The 23,594-nt window shown below is 37.4% G+C and overlaps 1 protein-coding gene across 1 annotated transcript in view; it reads left to right on the top strand.

Moving 5' to 3' along the window:
- The first annotated feature begins 2,983 nt into the window (after positions 1-2,983).
- Positions 2,984-23,594, top strand: part of LOC139737198 (casein kinase II subunit alpha) — a 48,065-nt gene continuing 27,454 nt past the window's right edge. The window contains exon 1 of the mRNA XM_071647878.1: positions 2,984-3,707. Coding sequence (XP_071503979.1) covers positions 3,613-3,707 — 95 coding nt within the window. The 5' untranslated portion in view covers positions 2,984-3,612. The remainder of the gene's footprint in view (positions 3,708-23,594) is intronic.

Below are 23,594 nucleotides of genomic sequence, written 5' to 3'. Positions count from 1 at the left end.
ATCTGTAACAATTGCAAAAACGTAAATTAACAAAATACATCTGATAACGATTAACAAAATGAAGAAAACATAATTGTATTTTTTTTTTAGATGTGTAGTACATCTGTTATTATGCATAGTACAAATTAAATAAGGATGGGAATAGAAATGGATGGTCCTATGAAAAAGCAAAGCTTGTATAACGATGGGACCCTCAGAAATTACTTAAGAGAACGAATAATGAAAATAAATGAAACTTCAAAAGAGACGACCCCGTTTTTCTCACTTTTGCTTTCATTTACATAGTAGAGAGAGAGGGAGAGAGGGACCAAGAATCATCTTTAAAGGACAAGTTCATCTTCATAAATTGAGTGAATGCAGCAATATAAGCCAGTTCGGAGATAGCTCATGTGCACATGGGTACAAATGACCTTTCATTTTAATCAGTTGGTTAGGCACTTCACTCAATTCAAAGTGACATAAAGTAGCAGCTTGCCCAACATAGCAATTTATGGAACTCATATTCTAACAAAGAATGAACCTGTGTAGATGAAGTGACCAGAATGGTTCATCAATCAACACTTTGGGAAGCAGCTATTTCATTGAGTTGTTTTGAATACATTAACAAACTTTTCTGTTAGCATTGCCAAATACCAGGCATGCTGTCAGGTGGATGTACTGGCAGGCACCATTTATAAGGATCCATGAATAATCATAGCATTACAGATACTTATCTAACTGAAATTAAAAACCAACCTGTCTCTCGGTATACAAATGACCTTTTTCTGCTCATGCTCAAACTGGAACCCGAACTGGCTTATTAGAAGAACACATCAGTGAGAGTTTGAGGAAAATCCGACAATCCGTTCAAAAGTTATGAATTTTTAAAGTTTCTGCTCAGTCATGGCTGGATGCATGAGAAGACTACTATAGCTTGTGATGTCACATGAGTACAACGGTATAAAGAAAGTATAAAGAAACTTCACCTTAATTTCACTTTTCTCGCATAACAAAAGAACACTCGACTTCCCTCTTTCAGAAGGCAAGGGGGAAAACATCAGTAACAAGTCAAAGAAATGTGCGCTTTATTCAAAAAGTAAAATTTTGTGAAATTCTCTTTTTTTTTCATTATATCGTTGTACGCATGTGACATCACACACTGTAGTAGTCTTCTGACCCAGCAGTAATTGCGCAGATACTTAAAAAAATCATAACTTTTGAACGGACTGTCGGATTTTCCTCAAACTTTCACTGATGTGTTCTGCTATAATATTGTTGCATTCACTCAATCCACATGAACATGAAGGTGAACTTGTCCCTTAACATTTCTTCTATTGGTATACATCATTCCAGTCAGTTCACTTTCTTTCCGCCGCATCGACCTGCATGCCTGACTCTATATCCCCAAATACAACCCGATGCGAAGTCTATACGTTCATCATCAGATGCATGCACTGTTACTCCATGCAAACACCCAGAATAAAAAAGGATGAGGGGGTCGTGCTTTCTCCGTTATAGGACCAAAACTGTGGAATCAAATACCTATTCAGTTACGCCAACTGCATGTCAACTGCGGCATACGCAGAAATATTCAAATCCAAACTTAAAATCAAACGTATATTTCGTTCCTCTCACAATGAGGGTAACTGCAATCCATAATGTTCAGACAAAAAAAAAGAAATGTGTTCGTTATCTGGTATGTGTTTGTTTGTTTGTTTGTTTGTTTGTTTTTGAGGGTGTTTTTTTTTTGTCTTCTTCCCTGCCCCTGTTGTCATGTTTGCATACTGAATTGTGATTTTTCCAATCTTTTCTGAAGTGCCATGTATTATGAACACAGAATTTAGTGACAGAAATGTGAACATGTGCGCTTTACAAAAGACAGTGGACTCCCTTCATAACGAAGTCCTCGATAGGGACCGGCAGTTTTCTTTCGTTATATCGAAATGTCGTTATAACCGAATAAATAAAAAAAAAAATGCATAAATCGAATAACGTTGCGACCTGAATTCTTCACTTCGTTGTAACCGGAATTTCGTTAAAAACGTGTTCGTTATAACGGGAGTGCACTAGGTAGCCACAAGACACGGAGGGATGGGGGGGGGGGGGGGGGGGGCACCCAAAGAGGCTGCTGTGAAGGGATGACCCGCACGCGACCCGGACCAAAATCAAGTTTTTCAACCCCGGATCCCGGAGCTTTAAATCCCACCTCGTTCTTTGTAGATCGTATAAGACAATACTATTTTTTTACAGCTATTGAACGCTATCTTAAGTTTTAATGTTTGTTTTTGTTTGTTTGTTTGTTTGTCTCTTGTTGTTTTTGTGAGTTTGTTTTTATTCTTCTTTTAATATGAGGAGCTTTGTTTAGCCAGAAAATCCTCGTCTTGTGCCTTTCATGAATAGAAGAATAAGTTTATGTTCTCTCTAATCTCTATATCTGCTTTTGAATTTCTGCTTCCTTTTTGTTACTCTATTGATTATATATCTTTCTGTTCGAGCCCCTAGAAAGAAAGAAAAAAAAGAGAGAGACAAAGCGGTATCACGAGAAAGAAAAGAGACTAGATTAGGAGTACTGGCGTATATCGCAAGGCTAATAGAAAAACTTGCCGCTTTGCTCTCCATGTACGCTGATTTTGTACCACGAGAATAATTAAGGAAGGATTAGTCTACCACAATAATAATCATACACTAAATATCGCAATTACTAAGACCGAAAGAAAAAAAAAGTAGCATGCACGGTTGTTTATCATTCAAAGCATCCGAGATACAGACTTTTGTACTGCAATGGTACCTGTACCAAGTACTAGTAAGTTTTACACATACCTCTACGATTTCACGTAATAACGTACGTGTATCCGGCGGCCAAGCCATGCCGCGCTATTGAATCTCACTGCATTCAGTGCACTATGAATGCAAATATTGAGAGCTAGTTGGGCGGCCTCGCGCAGGGAGACGCTCGCGCGCGCAAACCCTGATCGACTCGCTAACTACTAGTAAATGCAATTTTTTCATGATGGAGGTGCTGTCGGGTACGTTGAGGTCATCTCTCGCCATCTTGTGATAAAGCTGCGAATTTCTTCCACAATATTGATGACACTGTACTGTTTGCCAGCAACTTTGATCAAAACGGAGCATTAAATACTTGATATTGAAATGCTGAAGTGGTGAACTTTCGACACCCTGTGACCAGCAGTGCCGTACCATGACTGAATATTGTGCTGAAATTATTGTTCTGTAAAGGCGGGGTGTGATTGTCCTGTGTATTTTCTGTACAGAACTGCTTCTCTACACTTGCACAGACAGAGAGGGGGCAGTGCATTGACTCTGTCTGAGCACGAGGCGGCCCCGAAAGTCGGAGGAAGGAAAGTTACTAAGTCGTGTGAATCTTCATATAATTCTTCATCTGGGGCGCGATTTGAGTGGATCATTTTGCGTCAACCGATCCTTTGTGCTTCTCGGGGAGCTAAAAAGCTTCTCAGAGGTAGTACATCGTCACGAGTGTCGAGCTCTCCAGTGGATCCAACTGCAAGAGTTGGTCGCAATTTATTCAATCCAGCGCCGTTCGTGCCTCACTTGTTTGGGCACAGTGTAAGCTCCAGTGTGGCGAATTTAGTGGAATCAAAACCCAACTCCAAGATGACCAGTATGAGCAGAGCAAGAGTTTATGCTGATGTAAACTCACACAGACCGAGAGAATATTGGGACTATGAGTCCCATGTTGTTGAATGGGGGTAAGAGAAAAGAAGAATTATGATAATGCAAAACAGAAAAAATAGTGAAAACAGTGTGCGTAGCGTAGGCCCCAAAATTTAATTTTATGTCACTACTACTTAGGATAACTGTTCATGAAATCCAATTCCAATCCAACACCCAAGTCTTCTGTGCATGTCTTGTCATTTTCTTGACTCTGTCTCTGTCTCTAGTGTAAGTTCCAGTTATACTCTCCAACATAACATGAGCAAATTACTGTTTGTGACAGTTAAAACTGCATTCGGACTGTCGAGATCTATTACTATTTCAGTTGATTCCCGTGAAATTTGATAGCAAAGTCCTCAGGACTGGTAGACATCTAACAGAGTCTAGGTTTCTTTCGTATAGAGCAGTTTCTATGGAATAGACCTATAATAAAAAGCTATATAAATCGAAATTTTGTTTTAACCGGACAAATAAAAAACGAGAGTGAATAATGTTGGGGCCTGAATTTCTATCTTGTAACCGGAATTTTTTTTACCTATGTTCATTTGAATGTTGTGCACTGTATCTAACAATTTATGAAATAGCTAGCGGATTTCAAGCGTGGTAATTGGTCAAAACGCGTCACGTGGCATTCAACTTTTTTTGCACACTGCACGGGAGTGCAGATGTCGCGCAAAAAAAGTGGTACCACGCACGTGAAGTTGCAGGGATGCGTTGAGTTCAGGTTTCATTCATCTAACGTAATTAAATGTACTGAACGCTTGCGATGCTACATGACATCGTATCGCAAGAATCGCAGTGTGAGGCCGCCTTTAGACTGCGGTTACCTGGCGTTATTGTGTTGCCGAAATTTGTCTATCATTCATTGTGTATAATGCTGTTTCTATTTTTTTAGGGGGGGTTATACATCGAAAACCGCTATTTTATAAAAGAAATAGCACACTTGTTCCGTTGTGCGACAATGTAAGTGCAGTGGACGCTCGGTTTCTTCAGATGGTGCGCACTGCGTACTCGCCTAGCGGCTCGTACACTGAGGTGGCACCAATTACCAATCTAAAGAAACCTCGCGTGCACTGCACTTACACTATCGCACTCCGTGCCGTGCGCTATTTCTATACTAGATACTAGATAGATCTTGTATACAATCTGGGGCCCATTTCATAAAACTTGTTATCAATCAGTGACAACTGCCACATTTCTATGACAAATTTGCTCTCAGCCAATCAGATGCTAGGATTTCAGTAGCTTGTCACATCTATGACAACTTGTCACTGATGACAAGTTTTATGAAACGGGCCCCAGGTCATGATGTTACTTGTATTCAATAAGTTGGGAGTTGAGTAATATTAACCCTTTTGCGACCACATTCTATTGTGCAGACCCCAGAGCTACATTGTACCAAGTCTCACGCATTCTGCGTGAGACTCAAGCATTTAGGGGCCATCTCACGATCTCACGCATGGCACCCATTTTTCTCACGCATCTGGCGAAGTCTGCAACTTGGGCCTATAATAATGAGCATAGCTCAAAAGATTAAAGTGATAGTTGCAATTGAAGGTATATTTCCCTTTTGTCTTTCAGAATAAGTAAAAAATAGTCACTTAAGTATGCACCTGATCGCACCATTAAGAGCTAAAAATTGTAAAAGCTCCCTACCGTGGGAGGCCATGGGGGGGGGGGGGAACCCCTCCCACACCCTCGCTCGCGCGCACATTCGCATGCCGAGATGCCGAGTCATGAAAATCTCACTCATAAAATGTTTTTGAACTTGGCATCCCTGAGACCCATCTGCCAGGACCACTATCTACATTTGTGTAGCAGTGTGCTCAATGCAAAGTGCTTTTCAAGTCGAGAATACATCTTCTCAGAAACCAGGAATGAGAAATCTTCCTGTAGAGATTTTCTCTGATACCATAGTTATGGGTAAACTCTGCCACTTGCAACGCGCGCACTGGGGGCCGAGTTAACCCGCTAGGCTGAGTTTACCCATAACTACGGTAATCATATTTTCACACTATCGGCTTTATTTTATTCTAGAGATTATAGAAAAATAAATATTAGTCTAGAAAATCAGAATTGATAGTAGCTAAACTTGCAGTACTGCAGCTCTCCCATAGACTCACACGTAATTACGTTATACTCACGAACCACAGCGAGTCAGGGCTTGCGATGAATTTGAGTGGAAGGAGTTTTATTGGCTGAATGAGGAATTTGGAGTGTGGAGCCCAGTAAGTTAACGGGCTGTTGGTCACGAAAGGGTTAAAAAGGAAACTAAAAGGTAGATGAAGAGTCTAGATCTACTATAGATATTTTGGGAAGAAGCCCATTGTTTGAACCATGTGACTTGATGTGTTACCCCCCCCCCCCCCCCACTTCCACTCTGTGCAGAAATAATGTTTGAATATTGCTTTCTAAGCATATTTCTAATTTCTAAGTGTAAGGAACCATTGAACAGTTTTTAGGATTGGCCTTGCTACTGCTATGTTTCCTACATGTAATGTTTTTCTCCTTACTTTGTATTTTGTAAGGTATGTGTGTGGCTTGCTAGTACAATATACACCACCACGCCACTCGCATGCTATTGTTGAGTACATACAGTAGGTGATGTCCAGCGATTTAGGTCTCACACTAAACCTACAGATCTAAACCTATGTGCATGAAAAATGGTGTGCAGACCCATGTGTGTTAGTGAGACACATGCGTGACTTGGCGTGGTGTGGTATAACTCAATTTTATGCACATACAATCTGTACATACACACAGACACGCACACATGCACACACCCATACATGAGACTACAACTTGTACAAGTAATTATGTTGGATACCAAACCAAGATTGGAAATTTGGTCGCTCAGCATTACTTTTTAGTAGCCCAGAGCCGCCGCGAATGTCGAGCCCTGCTGATACATTATCTCCTTACTGATGGGTTGTACATACAATTTTTATATGATTGCACATTTTCAGAATAGAGCATACCTTTGAATCATTCAAATGAATTATCTTGGCTACAGTCAAGCTAGCATTGTACCATTAAATTTGGCTGATTCTACCTGATTAACCTCTTTGATATTTTGAATGAAAGGGTCTAATATTTAAAGGCATACAGTTTATTATCTAAAATTTAGGGGATGATTTTTAGTATTGCAATATAGACAGTGTCCATAGGCCGTCACAGATCTAACTAAAGCCATGCTGTGCCAGCTACCCTTGCAAATATTTGTAACAGGCCACATGACCCAGTATGATCACTGGGTGTATAGGTCAAAGAAATTATTCATCTGACTCTACCCTTCACTTTTGACAAAACATGAACTTTCTTGCACCTCGTGTTAAAATTGTATAATTCAGTATATGCTGAAAGATTATTGAAACGGTGAAAGTTTAAGGAAAGTCAGACAATATATATATTTTTTTTTAAAATATGAATACTTAGTATTTGAATATTAATGTCCCTCTCAAGATAGGAACTCTGCAATGATTTGAGATGTTATGGAAGCAACATGAAACTTACAGTATGCAATATAAGTTAAGAAAACATACAAAAAAAAAATCTTAATCTTTGTGTAAAATTATATGTTCCTTCACTAGGTGCTGAGATACAATGTATGCTAAGAAAAATAGTGTGCTCCATACCTTTCAGTTATGGGAGAACTACAGTGCTCTTTTCATGTTATATAAATATTGCTTTTGGTGGAAAAATGGCACATGAAATTTGCGAAAGAAAAAAAAAGTTTCATACAATTAAACATTGTCTAATTTTTTTTTCATACCTGTAAGTGAGTGCTTCACTAATGCTCTTTTTTTTTTTTTTCTTTTTTTTTTTTTTGCTATCTCAGATTCCACATAATGATAAGGGAAAGATTTGTTGTAGAATTTTATAGAAATTGCAATGTAGGAGTATTCATATATTGTACGTCACTGAAGTAAAGCCTTATTGGGAGGTCCTGTCATTCAGCGTAGAACATACATGATATGTTTTGGCATGGTACAACAAAACAAGCTTGAACAGCTTAGAGTGACAACTTGTGATTGTAATTCCAGCTTTCAATAGACTTGTTGTGGTTATGTGATATTCTAACTGGTACATGTCTTGGTCATCGTTAAAAGTGGTCCAAAGCATTCAATGAAATTTAAAGTTAGTAGAATCTCACTATCTTCACAAACATTTACATAAAGGCATGAGTACACTGTGAGCTTGTTTATGACTTCTGCTGATACTTGACTAAAAAAAAAGTGAATGTCTTCATGACTCTGTAATTACTTTCATTAAAAAGCATTGACAAAGACAGCTTCTCATCTTCAAAGAGCAGATATATCACATACAAAGTTGTGCATGCAGTGTGACTGTACACTGTATAATGAAGACAGTGGGTAAAGCACATTGTACATGTTGTGTTTAAAGGGACTGTACAGTACTGGTTGAGGTGAGGATTCAGGTTTTCAACATTTTTGGCGAGATAATGACAAACCTCCTATGAAATATGAAAGAGCATGTAATCTCAAGAAGGATTCAATATAAAATATATAGATAAAAAATGGTCTTGAAATGGCTGAGATATATCCAAGAGGTGATCCTAATCAAATTGACAGGCTACGGCTTTTATTAGGATCTTTTTGCTTTCCCTTGTTTTTAGATACAGTATCTCCGTCTTTTCAAAACCGGTTTTCATCAAATAAACTTTTGATCCCCCTTAGAATTGTATGCTGTTTAACATTTCATTGAGTAGTTTCTAAATATCTCGTAAAATGTTACAAGCTGAATCCTTGCCTCAACCAGTACTGTACAGTCCCTTCATATCACCCTAGCAGAAACTGTCCTGACTGTAGGTCCAGCTGTTGCACCTTGAATACTTGCATAGCTTTAATAGTAACTTTTTTTTTGGGGGGGGGGGGGTATGTAAAACTTGATTGAACCTGATGGATATGCCCTGGTTTGATGTCTTTTTATGTGATTTTTTTATTTTTTTCTAAATAATTGTTCTTCTTTTATGATAAGGTTACTATGTACACCTGCACATTTTATATTTTACACTAGTTCTGTACTGTACAGTATTATGACAAATTTGTTGTGCATGGTACCAGCAATGCACAGTGTACACCATGTACCTTGACCAATGATTGAATGCTCTGTTCCTGGTTGTACACTGCCTAAACTAAAATGCATCCCACCCAGCCCTGTTAAATGCATTGAGGAGTGGCTCGGCACCAAAGTGGAGTCAGATTTAGGCTGAATCTCACTCGAAGACTGGCGCGCTATTAACAACATTGAATACACGCGAGAGCAATATGTACACATTGCATACCGTGAAGCTAACAGCTGTGGGGATGTACTACATCGCGATTGCAATGTACCAAATTTAGCATGTATACTAAATGTAGCGTTGACTTTAGCTTTTGTGTTGTTGTTTTTTCTGTTATTGCTGTGTTATCTTTTTTATTTTTATGACTTCCATTTGTAACTTGTCAGTTCCTAGGCTGAAAGCATTTTGGACTTGAGAGGAATGCCCACAGAAACTACAACTGTAACATGGTACCACTGGGCTGTGAAAGCATCATAAACATGCTAGTAAAGTGTTAATATTCATTCATTTATTACCTCCGCCAAGGGAGGAGGTTATGTTTTTGTTACCGTTGGTTTGTTAGTTAGTTACACGTAGTTCGTTTGTTAGTTAGTTTGTCCGTGTGCAAAATAACTCAAAAAGTAGTGAACGGATTGGGATGAAACTTGCAGGAAAGGTTGAGAATGACACAAGTACCAAACGATTAACTTTTGGTAGTGATCCAAAAATTTGGGGGGAATTTATGAAGGATTTTTGATATTTTGGCAGGTAGGGTCAGTGAACTAGGGAGTTCAGGCTGCGCGTATTTGAGGTTTGCCTGCGGGGACTAAAGTGCATGCTCTACAGTAGTTTCTGCTGGGGTGAGGCGCGCCGTGCAGCTGAGTGTTTATGACGTAACAAAGGCTTCTATATTGGGAAATCTGGCAACTTTCAGCACACAATGCTATGATTTCCACCCATACGTATTTGTACGTATGGGTGGAAATCACTGACATCTCTACGGAAGAACAAGATCAGTGGTGAAAGTGATTTGCATGCTTGGCGGAGGTCTGCGCTCTCAGAATGCTTTTCTAGTTTATTAATTCATTCACTGAGCCCTGTGACTGGGACGAGTGGAGAAAGAAACACCTTGGGGTAAGGCTTACTAACCAATCAACCCACGCTTCATCTTTCATCCAGGGATATTTTTGAAGATTATCTCTGCTTGTCGTGTGACCAGTCCATTGCAGCATCATAGTGATGACCCATAACTCTAATGGTCGCAAATCAATCAAATTGAAAACCTTTGAGCTCTTTTTGTGCCAAATTCAAACTGAGGTAAAGAGTACAAATTGTAGTAATGAATGCAATGTGTGCATTAATTGCATTTTATTGTATGTGGATGAAGACATGAGCCAGACATCTGGAACTGACAGTGCTACCAAGCTATCTCATAATGCATCTGTGACAGGGCTCTACAATAATGCTTTGCATATGGGTAGTACAGTGAAACACCGTTATACAACAAGTTCGATTATAATGAGGAACCGCTTATAACGAGGTGATCGTGTCGGTCCCGTTTTTCTTTGCGTCTATACCTGTGGCAGAACGAATCGGTTATATCGAGTTCGGTTATAATGAGATTCCGGTTATTACGAGGACATTTTTGGTGCGTCATGATAAAGAAAAACATAAGCAATTTGATCCGATACAACAAGGTTCCATTTCTTGACCTGCCATTTTCAAATACGTGACAAACGAAACATTGAAAAGTGAATTCACACTATCCCCGTTTTACAGAGTCTGCTGAAGGCAGTAACACACACAAGTGCACTGTGGATGTATACAATCCCCATGCCGTCTCTCTACATGCACTACCTGAAGCAGGAAGAGTCGGAAACAAACATGTTTCAGTCCCGCCGTTATCCTTCTTTACCGCCCATTATCAGTGACGAATAATCGAGTGCCGTTCCTTCCATGTTACTTCTAAACCATGCCATACTAGTAAGCAACAGGATTACCTTCCGATGTTCCTAAAAGTTATTGAACATAATCATTCCATTTTCTTTTTCGCGAGGTTCCATTTCTTGACTTGCCGCTTTCAAACGCGACAAATGAAACATTGAAAACCGAATTCACGCTATCCATGTCTCTTTCCCATTTTGCAGAGTACCGTTCATATTTTCTTCTAAACCACGCGATAAGACACAGAAATACCTACCGGTGTTCCTACTATTGTTATTTTTCGCAAGATACGCGTGCGTGATATCAAGTCATCGCACCGCAACGAAAAAAAAAACGCATTCAAAAACTTTTCATGTAGCGACACTCATGGCCAAAATGGACAATTGGAATACGTGTGCAACTCATCATTATATCCTTTCCATTTTTAGTTCGACTTCCAGTTGTTTTGCTGGCTAGTAAATATGAGTGTATGATTAAAGCCAAAATAATTAATGAAATCAAAGCGATCCTGCCGGGTGACAGTAGCGTAAAAATAGTTGAATAACGCATGTTAATCTACTTAATTGAGTCAGTATTTAGAAAAAGAAACAAACGCATTTAACATTTTGAGCCGAGATCTGGGTTTGTTCATTATCATGTAACAAATTATAATAATTATGGATATCTTATGAGTGTGCATGATTAAAGCCGAAATGGTTAATGAAATTATCGCGATCCCGCTGGGTGACAGTAGTGTAAAAATAGCGCATTACATTCTACTTAATTAAGTCGGTGTTCAGAAAAAGAAACAAACGCAGAATCTAGATCTGCATGGGTTTGTTCATTATCATTTAACACTGCATTTCACAATGATTTTTCTTTCTTTCAGAATGGTCTATGAAGTACAGATTTGCTGAAAAAGGATCACAACCTTCTAAATTCAACCTTTTCGCATATTTTTCAAGAACGGGTGTACAAAACGCCAAGAGATTTTCGGAAGAAAATAAAGAACACATTTTTCAATCCCTTCAGTCGCAACGATCATACATTTTGTAGGATTACAGCCGAAATGATTCATGAAATCATCGCATTCCCGCTGGGCACCAACAGCGTAACATACCTCGCAAGTTAGATAAACAGTGCATGTATGTTACTCTATTTCGAACTGCGTTTTGCATACAATCTGATTTTGTTCATTGTCATTTTTTTACACTGTACACTGTATTTCACAAACGAAAAAACATCATTCTTTCAGAATGGTTCAATACAAGAGGAAGACATACAGTAGGTGTAGAAAGAATCACGAATATGATTCTGCCGAATAGGCCTACTTCTCAAGAACATAATGTGCAACTATTATGCGAAGAGATTTTTGGAAGAAAAATTAAGAATTTACGCATTTCAACTCCTATTTTATTTTTCATCTCTTTTTTTTTTTACATCAAGTCACAAATAATTTCCCTTTATTGTCTAATAATAATGATCCATAATTGTGTAACAACAACACAAAGGATGTTCTAAAGTTTGATTGATGGGTATATTATGATGTCGTGCTTATGTTTTTCTGTGTTTTTGATGTGTACAGTTGTAACGAGGTATTATCGCCGGTCCCACGAACCTAGTTATAATGGGGTTTCACTGTACCCCAAGCTGTACTGTATGATGCAAATATTTCCAATCTGCAGAATCTGTTTAAATACCAAGCATGAGGAATTTGTGCTTAAAAGTAGAAATTTCATAACCAAATGTCTGACTTGTTCCATGTAGCTGTAGGAGTCTTGTTGAGTTACAAAGCTGTTTGGATCTGATTGCAGGGGCGGCACAAAACGTCAGCATTAGGAAGTCATGAATTATGCGGTAGTTCATGCCACATTGTAGACAATCAAAAAACACTGGAGCATTTATAACATTAAAGCTGTCATTTGTCAAGCCTGACTGCTCATACATGTATTATGATATAAGAACAATACCGTAATCGGGCAATGGCACACATCTACTGAGATCACATTGTGTGTACTTGAGCACTTTTTCCTCGGGTTGTAGCTCTGTCAGTTTGTACGTTTTACTCGGAATGTTGTTTGTGTCTCTGTCTCCTTGACAAATGCTTTTTTTGGAAATCTCATGCCCACTGATTATCTGATCCATTACATGTAGGTACGAATAACAAAATCATCATTCTATGAACCCTTCTTGTGGAAATCCATATGTCAAAACCAAACACTGATTGCAGTGATGTCTGAAATTAATTGCAAAGTGCACTATCAGGGGGACTTGATTGTGTGGATGATATTCTTTTCTCACTTCAGTCCTGTAGTTCCAACATAAACTCTTGTACAATTTAATGGAATTATAACCTTCCCAAAATTATCTAATAAGTCCCTGGATTTGGGGAGCATGGGGGATAAAGGAGCAATAAGAGACTATGACTATCCTTTCATATGATACAAAAATGTATGTTGTGTATGTTTTATGTTTTGACTGCAAATACAAACATCTTTTAAACAAATATACACTGTACTTCATAAATTCGCATGTGATATACTGTACCTAGAATGTGACCTTCTTCCATAGTTGAGCAACAAACCCAATCAGCATTTCACTTGATTGTGTTTTTTATTACCAATGATAAAGAGCATCATAGTTTATTTGTTATACCAAGGAACCTTCTAGTCATCCCACATTAGCTCGTAGTTTTATGACCTCAAAATATAGCCAGCCTGGCTTAAAGGGGAAATTCAGTCCAAATATAAGTTACTGTAGTCTGAAAACAAAGAGTAAAATATTTTGAGTTCAACGGTATAATTTTGATCGAAATCGGGTGAAAAATAAAGAAGTTATGACATTTTGAAGTTTTGCTAATTTTTTAGGAAAAGTTCTTGAACGGTCAATATGAATGTAATGCAAATGACAAAGTGAGCATGTCATTCCCTCGCAACTTGCCATATTTGTACATAAGATTGTGCAATTTCCAGTTTTTCATTCAAACGCAATTATACCTGAGATTCAAATCCTCATATATCTAACTGATCACTATTCTGAAGGTATTCAACCAGGAATAACGTCATGTTCCAGATTTCAGTCACAGAAACATTGAATTTTTGTCATTTTTGTGTAGTTGTACATGATCAATGGAAAATTGTGAGGTTATGACATGGTCAGCTCACTCATTTGCATACTATATTCATATATCCACTGTATACAAACTGCTTTGCAGAAATAAGCAAAACTTCAAAATTTCATACATGTAACTTCCTTATTTTTCATCCAATTTCAGTCAAAATTTTTACTGTTGAACTGGTAACATTTTGCTCTTTTTTATCAGACTAGTTTCGGATTTCCCCTATAAGGTCGCCCTTGCATTTGTGATTCGCCTAAGTTGAAGGTCTTTTCCAGTCCTCTTCTCTTTTTATTCTCTTGATTTTAATTCTTCATAAGTGGAATTTTCTCAAGTCTAAGCTATTTCTTTAGTCCAAATAGATTCAACAATTACACATGTAGGTAAGGTTGACTGTATCTTCACTATGGTCATTTCTGGCAGCTTGTTTGAATGAAATTAATCTGTTCAAATGCAAAAGTAGATACATGTGTAAGGAACATTTTTATGGCCCTCTCATCTTTCATTTAAGCTTTCTTTGTTTGATTTATGGTTCTATATGATTTTAAGTAAAGCCAATCCTGCAATTTTAATTCTTGCTCAAAGTCAGAAATACTAGTTGTAGTAAGCACCATTTTCAAAGTCTTTGGTAGGAGTGATAACTTGTTCTCTTGATGGCAATGCAAGGTGCAGTGTATGAAAGTGGTGTTCAGTTTGCCTGGATTTTGCAAATTTTTTAGCAGTACCTAGGTATATCAGTGTACGGAGCTACATATGACTACAAATGTAGATATCCCGAAACTGACTATGCTAATCAATCATAACAACATTGCAACCTAATAATGATCTTATAATGATTATAATTCATAACTGATAATAATGATGTTGATAAGAATACCATTACTTCTACTGATTATACTACTAATGATATGATGGGGGTAATGAAAGTGACAATGATGATCATGAAAGTAATATGGGAATATCTGCACTTGTACAATAAAAACTCTAGAGGCATGTCTTGTCGGTAAATTGGCACCTCGTCTACACCCACCCTGTCCACTGTCCACCTAGTCTAATGCCATCTCGTCTAAACCCACTTCGTCTACTACCAACTCGTCTACCAACCATTTTGTCTATATGCCAATTAGTCTAATTGTCATTTCGTCTACTAGCCATTTTATCTATAGTCCAATTTGTCTAAGTCACATTTCGTCTAACACCCATTATGTCTATTGACCATTTCGTCTATTAATCATTAGGTCTATGAATAAAATAGTCTACACTTCATTTTGTCTAATAGCCAATTAGTCTACAACCACCTTGTCTAATAGTCAATTAGTCTAATAACCAGTCAGTCTACTCCCAACTCGTCTACTCCCAATTGGTCTACTCCCAACTCGTCTACACCCAACTCGTCTACTCCCAATTGGTCTACTCCCAACTCGTCTACTCCCAATTGGTCTACTCCCAACTCGTCTACTCCCAATTGGTCTACTCCCAACTCGTCTACTCCCAACTCGTCTACTCCCAATTGGTCTACTCCCAACTCGTCTACTCCCAATTGGTCTACTCCCAACTCGTCTACTCCCAACTAGTCTACACCCAACTCGTCTACTGCCAACTCGTCTACTACCAACTAGTCTACTCCCAACTGGTCTACTACTAGTTATAGTTTTTTTTTTGTTATTTAAGTCTACTTCATCCAGTTTCTTTTTTCCCAGTGAAATAGGTTGAACACTCTTGGTGCCCCATTTGAATTTTAAATTTTTATGTTCTAATTATGACACTTTTTTAGGAAAAAAAGATAATGTCACAGTGTGAAAAACTTGCTGTGTTATTTTTGTGGTGGATGTGTAATTTATATCAGAAGCAATCATGCAGCATTTATATGTCCAAACTCCAACACTCCATCCATTCAACTTTGATACACAATCATAAGTATGGTAAAAATGAAAATGAACACTTTAGAAGTACATTATCAGTATTCTTTATTCTGTCTGCCACGTACTGATGTATGTAAACGGTTAAATGCACAAAAAAGGTTGAAACATATGCACAAAAATATGATTCATGTACAATATATAGCTACTACTGAGATGAATAATTTACTAGCCTGCAATGTACTCAATACACGTTTCGCGAGGAACCTAACGAAGTCCACGCGCATGCGTACAAAAACCAGCCAGCACACTGATAGTCTTTGCTCAAGTGACACAATTGGCAATTTCAAAAAAAAATCGCATCCCGCCAAGATCGCTGCATGCATGCATGAACGCGCATGGAGGTTAGTTTGCAGGCACAAACCCTTGTTGGTCGTAATAGGAGTCTGCATGTGCCAAGACTAATTATACACGTACCACTGCACTGCAGCCTCTCCCAACAAGGGTTTGTACAGACTTCTAAAATCAGTTTCTCACGGTGAAAATCAAACTCCACCCATGTGATTGGTTGCTTTCCAATGTCCATCACCATCTCTTGGGACTTGTCTGGCAGCACCCAGTAACTGGATAATTAGAAAGGCAGATTAGGCAGATATCACCAGTCCATGGGTGAAATAAAAACAACACTGGTCAGACCAGGGAGGTGACCTCCCTGGTCAGACAACCCTTATACCAGTGCACCAAATTCCAAGGGGTGTATCAGGTGACCTTTTCTTCCTACTCTGCACAGTAGTCCGTATTGTCATCTTTCCCCCTTAATCTGGCTCTTCTGTAAACCAGTAATATATTATGCAGATATATGTGGATTCATTCACGTGTAAACCATGAAATGACTAAAATGTAATGAGATATTTTGGGGGCATTATTTACTATTCTGAACAAGATTTCAAGGCATGTTATAACTTTTTGCAACAATTCATGAGATTCCCCTTATCAAAAGAGCTTACATATTATTCTAAGAGACGAAAATCAAATTTGAGATGGTCGAGATATCCCAAAACAGAGTGGTCCTAATGAAATGTGGGAAATTTCTTTTATATGGACCACCTTGCTTTACTTTGTTTTTGGATATTTCCAAATCCGACTTTCATCAAATAGAATTTTAACTTCTGTTTGATAATAATATCTCGAGTACTTTCTATCTTGCAAAATGTCAAAAGCTGAATCATCATCTCAACCAAAATTACCATCCTTTAACACCTACTTGTTTTCTTTTTCTCGCTGGTATACTATGTACTCATGGGCCCTAACACAAACCTAGGTTCATTGTAAGTGTATACCAACCTAGTGTATATGACAATCTAAAATTGATACCCTTGAATTTCATTATGTGTAGGTTCTGAATGAAACCTTAATTTTGAGAAAATCAATGCTGAAAAGCAAAGAACAGTTCTTGTGCCTATGCAGGAACCAGACCCAGAAAAACATTTTACTTCTAAGAGGTTTTCTACTTCCAGGAGGAATTTTTAATAAGTGGAGTCAGAGATGGTCTTCTGTATAACTTCTCTCCCTAGTTTGATCTCTCTCCTAGTAAGTTCCGACAGTGTTTCAAATTCACTGTAAATTCCTCCCTATTCATTGGTCTGATAAAACAATACATTTCCAGAGTGAATGTATGTATCCATACATCTTTTAAAACTTGTGATACTGATAGATATCAATGTAAAATCTCCTGGATGCTGCAGTTGATCATAACTTGCAATTGATTGCAATTCTCTATTCTATACTAGTTAAAATCATTTGCTGGTTGCCATCAATTTTTTTCCATCTTTATTAATTGCAAAACACTGAAAGAGCTAATACTTAGTTGTTATGTGTTCACTCAAAATGAGTTGAATCTACTGTGTCATAGCTGTAATAATCTAATTAAGTGCTTTTTGGAAATGAACCTGCAGTATGTTGGCAACAACGTAATATTTGTCACTGTCGTCCAATGTTTTGCCATGATTTACAACATCATTCATATTTTTTTGAATCATTTACAATTTTGTGGATCAAACTTTTTGCTCAGTTGTATTTTTGGATTTGAGTTGCAATTTGGGAATTATGACCACTCTATAGTTGGCCTAATGTTATTTGTTTTGTTTGTTTGATAGATACTTTATTTTCTGCAAATCAATATACATAAACTGAATAATCGTGAACATGGGAAATATACAAAGTATATTTGAAACAGAGTCGTTTGACTTGCATAAACAATGATATAAAAGGAAATTAATGATATTACAGTATGCATGTCTATGCAGCTGGGATTACAATAACAATATTATATTTAGGAAATGATAATGGAGAGGGCCGCCATTGTAAGCATTGCTTGAAAAGATGGCCGGCCCGAGGAAAAGATAGGTAGGTAAATTGGTAAACAATACAAATTCTGCTGCGAGGATAGCAGGGGAAAATAAACTCTCATGTGTGAAGGTGGTGAATGTGCGTGCGAGTGCTTGAGAGTGCACAGGGGCAGATAGGCTGGGATTTGGAATGATAAAATTGGTTTGCTGGAAGAGGGAATGACTTACGATGTTGCTACTATCGGGAGACCAACATGAGTCATATAAATTATTCGGGCTTAATTCGTATTTGAAGTATACTGTGATAAAATATGCTTCTTTAAGTTTGCTTTGAATGAAAACAAGGAGGCACACTGTTTCAACTCTTCAGGAAGAGTGTTCCATGTATCCGGACCGTGATGTCTAATCGACTTTTGACAACACTTAGATATGATACATATAGAATTTTCAATATGCCTCTTTCCATTAAACAATATTTTTATGGATAAATACAAAATCACATGAACTGACCTACACTTTGTATCTCCCTCGATTTTTGAGCATTAGACTTGAAATTTGGCACATGACATTGAGGCCGCCATTGTAGAATTTTAGCTTTTGTCATTGTCAACAGTGTTTGCCATGGTAGCAGCATTTTCATTTAAAAAAACATACAAAATTTTGTGGAACAAACTGCTCACTTTTTGAACAATTGATTTGCAAGTTGAGAGACTAAACTATTTCATTTTAGCAAGACAGTTGTGTGTGTGTGTGTGTGTGTGTGCGTGTGTATGTGTGTGGTTTTCAGTCTGTCTGTTGCCATGACATGAGTATTATCTTACAATTACAGAATTATGTGGATTGATCTAACTCCCTCACTTATTGAGCATTAGAATTGAAATGTCGCATATATGTGGCCGCTACTGTAAAGTGAAGACATGCAAACTTCATCTCTTGTCATTGCTGGTCAATGTATTGACGTGATAACAGCATTTTTTTAAAATTAAACATCATACAAATTGTTAGTTGATTTTTAATAGCTAAACCCAGCAGTTTGTAGGATTTGACTTGAGATTTGACACATAATACCAATACAAATTCAATTGCTCAAAGTATTTCTTTCGTCAATATCAAACAATGGGATCCCATGGCAACATCCTTTTTCTATATTATAATTATATATAATTATATATATATATAAAGAAAAGTAACAAAGCTGCAACAAAGTTCATGCTGTATTCACCAACGGTTTATTTCTTCACACAAATTTTCGAGCGTCTCGCCGCCCTTTCTCAAGTGTTGATACTGTTGAAGAAATAAACCGTTGGTGAATACAGCATGAACTTTGTTGCAGCTTTGTTACTTTTCTTTTTATCTTGCCAACACGTGGACTACCTTATCAACAAACATATATATATATACATATATATATATATATATATATATATATATATATATATATTAGAGCTTACTCCCTCATTCTTTGAACATTTGATTTGATATTCGGTACATGTGACCACTATATAGCATGTTGATACTTAAATTCAATCTTTGGAGTATGGAAAATCCGTGTTGCCATTGTAACGGCATTTTTCATTAAAAAATATTCACTTCTTTCGTCAGGGACAGACAGTATTTGCCACAGAAATAATTAACTTTTTGAATAAAAATCAATCAAACAAAAACATTGCTTACGCTATTTTCCTCAGTTTTGAGAATGTTGTTATAGCTTTAGATTTAGCACATTTTGGTAAACCATTATAGATTTTAGATATGCATATTGAAAAACACATCTTTGTCAATGTTAAATAACGCATTGCCATGGTAGCAACTTTTTTATTTCTGATAAAAAGCATACAGAAGCATTGTGTATTGACCTAACTCCCTCAGTTTGAGGTCCATGGGGTATTAATCACATTTAGTGATAGTTCTAGTCTGTATTGCATGTATTGTTGCTGCCAGTCCTCTGTGGTACATTCTTATTATTTTCTGAGCAACACATTTTTGCTTGTTTGTTTACATTTCAATGAACTTCTGTTGTTGTTTTTGAAAGAAATGTAGGTAGGCTATTGTTCTTTAAACTGTAATATTCTCTGTTAAAAAAAAAATGGGCGTATATTCCTTGGCAATGTAGCCCACATTATGTGTGGGACCTTGATATTTTGACCTGGCTATAGAAACTTCAAAAATTCATAACTTTTTCTTTTTCTAATTTTGCTCAAACTGTCACTGATATGTTCTAATAATGTTGCTGAATTCTCTCAATCCACATGATTTCAACGTGAACTTGCGCAGTACTTACTTTTACGATATCATCAAAACATATCTAATCTCTTTTCTGTTACTCCCCAAATTAGCCAAAAGCATTACAACATATATAATACTACAGTTATCAGGGTCATGGCTTTATGACAACATAAAACTGTTTAATTGAAATATCAAACAATCGCAAAAAATATTTTGATGATATCGTAAAAGTCAAGTTCACATTGAAATACATGTGGATTGAGAGAATTCAGCAACATTATTAGAACAATAAACACATCAGTGACCGTTTGAGGAAAGTTAGATAAAGAGCAAGTTATAACTTCAAAAATTCATAACTTTGTTATTAGGCTCTATAATATTATCCACATTATTCGTAAGATACATGAACCATACTTATTGACTAATCATCAGCTAAAACAGTTTGAATGCATGACAATTATAAATTTGACATTGGTGTCAGATTTTTACTTGAATGGATTGATCCAGGTTAAAGCTAATCTTATATCTCAGCTCCTATGGGCCTATTGGCAAACTATTTCGTTGAGATTTTGCTTTGGTACATGTACAACGCATTAGCAATAGCACGACAAGACATTACGTAGGCCTGAAGGGAAAAGTCACCAAATCATTAAGTATAGTAATCTATTACTGTAGATGAATAAGCCTTAGTAGATTTATCTCAAACTTCCAAGAAGGCGAATTTGATAAAATGCATGATAAGCAGGCACCATGCATAAATAGGTGAATTAACTTGGGTTTTTATATATATGTAAACTCGCATTCACAATTAAATCAGAATGTCACATACAATGTAAAAGCTTATTATAGCTATTATCTTTTTTTTTTCTTAAACAGATAAAGGTTAGGCTCGTATAGACATATCAGTAGTTTTGTACAATCTTGTATAGCCCTTCATGAAATATTATAGAAATATGAAAGAAGGAGTTATATGACACATTGGATAAGTATGTCGGCCAGAGGCCAAGAAAACTATACATGTAAGGTAGACTGATATAAAAAAAACACAACAAAAACCTACAAACTTGTTCAGCTATTAATGCAAATGGGGAGTGAATTTTCAATGTACAAAAACAGAGAATGATTTAGGCCTTTTGTAGTATTTCTTTCATAAAGAGATTTATTGAGAGAAAGGTGAAAATAGAGGGAAAAATCATGTTGGTCTTGACATGATTCAGTAATTATGAAGAGTAGACAGACGGACAGAAAGAAAAAAGATCTAGTGAGAGCTTGAAAAGAGAGAAAAGAAGAAAACGAATAAACAGAAAGGGAATGGCTGGGATAGTTCCTTGGTTCCTCATGCAAGGAGATCTCTCATTGCAGACAGAATGGAGCATTTCTTGCTCTAGAAAGTACATTCCGAGGTGTTACATAACAGTTCAAACCACCATCTGGCTTTCTACTCAGTTGACCTTTATCTCAGTGGGGGTTAGCCAGACAGGCCCCCATATCATGTCAATCACGGTTACCATGACAATCCTATCAGAATGAAGCTCTGCCTAATAAACATGAAAAGGTGTTTCTGGACTCAAAGGCTGTTGGGAGAAGCTACAACACAGGGCCTATGGGACAGTGCCGAAGTGGTGCATATAGTAGTCTTGGCGCAGACTCCTCTACGACCAACAAGGGTTTGTGCCTGCAAACTACATGGAGGTACGGGTGGACTGGGGTGGTCGGTCGAAATGTAATTCTGTTACGTATGACTGACAATTCGTTTGTGATGGAGGATTGTAACTGAGCTAGTTTATCATTATTTAGTTATTTTACGGCCAGAATGTAGACTGGATAGTCATGTCTCACCATTGATTAGTATGTCTTTATATTCAGCATGTGCGGAATAATTAACAACTAGAATAGTCTAATAGTAATATTGATTTTTGTGCTAATCAAGGGCAGGTTTAATATGAATAGTTCATGACAGTGAGACGGACTGGACACTAGACAAAGTGGTATATTCATTATAAGCATGACCAGATGGAAATGATCAGTTTGGGTAAATTGTTGAGAGTAAAACTATATCAGTTGGGAGTACACCAATTGGGAGTAGACGAGTTGCTGGGAGTAGACCAATTGGGAGGAGACGAGTTGGGAGTAGACGAGTTGGGAGTAGACCAATTGGGAGTAGACCAGTTGGGAGTAGACAAGTAGAGAGTAGACCAATTGGGAGTAGACCAATTGGGAGTAGACGAGTTGGGAGTAGACCAATTGGGAGTAGACCAGTTGGAAGTAGACCAGTTGGGAGTAGACCAATTGGGAGTAGACCAATTGGGAGTAGACGAGTTAGGAGTAGACCAGATGGGTATAGACCATATTGGGTATGGACAAACTAGGGTTGGACGATATGATAACTAGACAAAGTGAATGTAGACTGAATGACTTGTAGACGAGGTGGGAGTAGACTAACTAGTAGTAGACAAAATAAATATTAGACGACATGGCAAATAGACATTGTGAGTGTAGACGATTTGGCTATTAGATCAATTGATTTGTAGACGAAATGCTCCTTAGACGAGTTGGGTATTAGACAATACGGGTAGTAGGCAAAGTGGCTATTAGACAATATGGGTACTGGACAAAACGAGATGTAGACCAAATGGGTATTAGACTAATCGGTAATAGACGATATGCCAGTAGACCAATTGGAAAATAGACGAAGTGGCTGTAGACGAGGTGACAATAAACCGTCTTGTCTTGTACTAAAATGGAATCCACAAATCCACACCAAGGTGGTCTGAGAACCTGGCAACAGCAGCCACAACAAAGAGGTTCATGACTAGCGCAGTAAGTGTGCTGTCATCTTCAGAGCGTTAGCCATCTCCCTTCATAAATTAGAAATGGATTGTTCGAGGGAAGGTCATATTGTATCTATTGGATGAAGCTCTCATGCAGTATACGTGTACAGTGTAATACAACAGTAGCTGTGCCTGTTTGAATGAAAGGAAACTCCCGTTATTATTTTCAGAGGAGAATTCAAGCAGTGTGATGCTGTAGGCGGCAGATCATCAGTTGAAGTGTGTGAAACTACTGTATGGACATTAAAAGTACTGTATCTAAATTCTAAAGAAGTTAAATGGAGTCCTGAAACATGCTATAAAAGGACAATTAGTGTCATTCGTCTCACTTTTTTTCCTTTAATGTGAGAGTTGTTTTTTTTTTTTTTTATATAATACTCAAAAGCATCACATCTGTATCTCTTTACATCTGCCAGGACAGAAAATGTTAAATCTGTTTGTAGACATCACAGTCTGTACAAGAAAATTATATGACGGTAGCAGTCGTATTATTGGGTCTACTTTTTTTCATAGTTATGGTCACACACGGTGCATCAATGTGTCGTAATGTGAACGACC

The sequence above is a fragment of the Diadema antillarum genome, unplaced genomic scaffold (genome assembly GCF_040938485.1).
Source record: "Diadema antillarum isolate AM-2024a unplaced genomic scaffold, OU_Dant_1.0 scf00000028, whole genome shotgun sequence".
Classification (NCBI taxonomy): domain Eukaryota; kingdom Metazoa; phylum Echinodermata; class Echinoidea; order Diadematoida; family Diadematidae; genus Diadema; species Diadema antillarum.
This window is presented reverse-complemented; position numbering and strand designations above follow the sequence as displayed.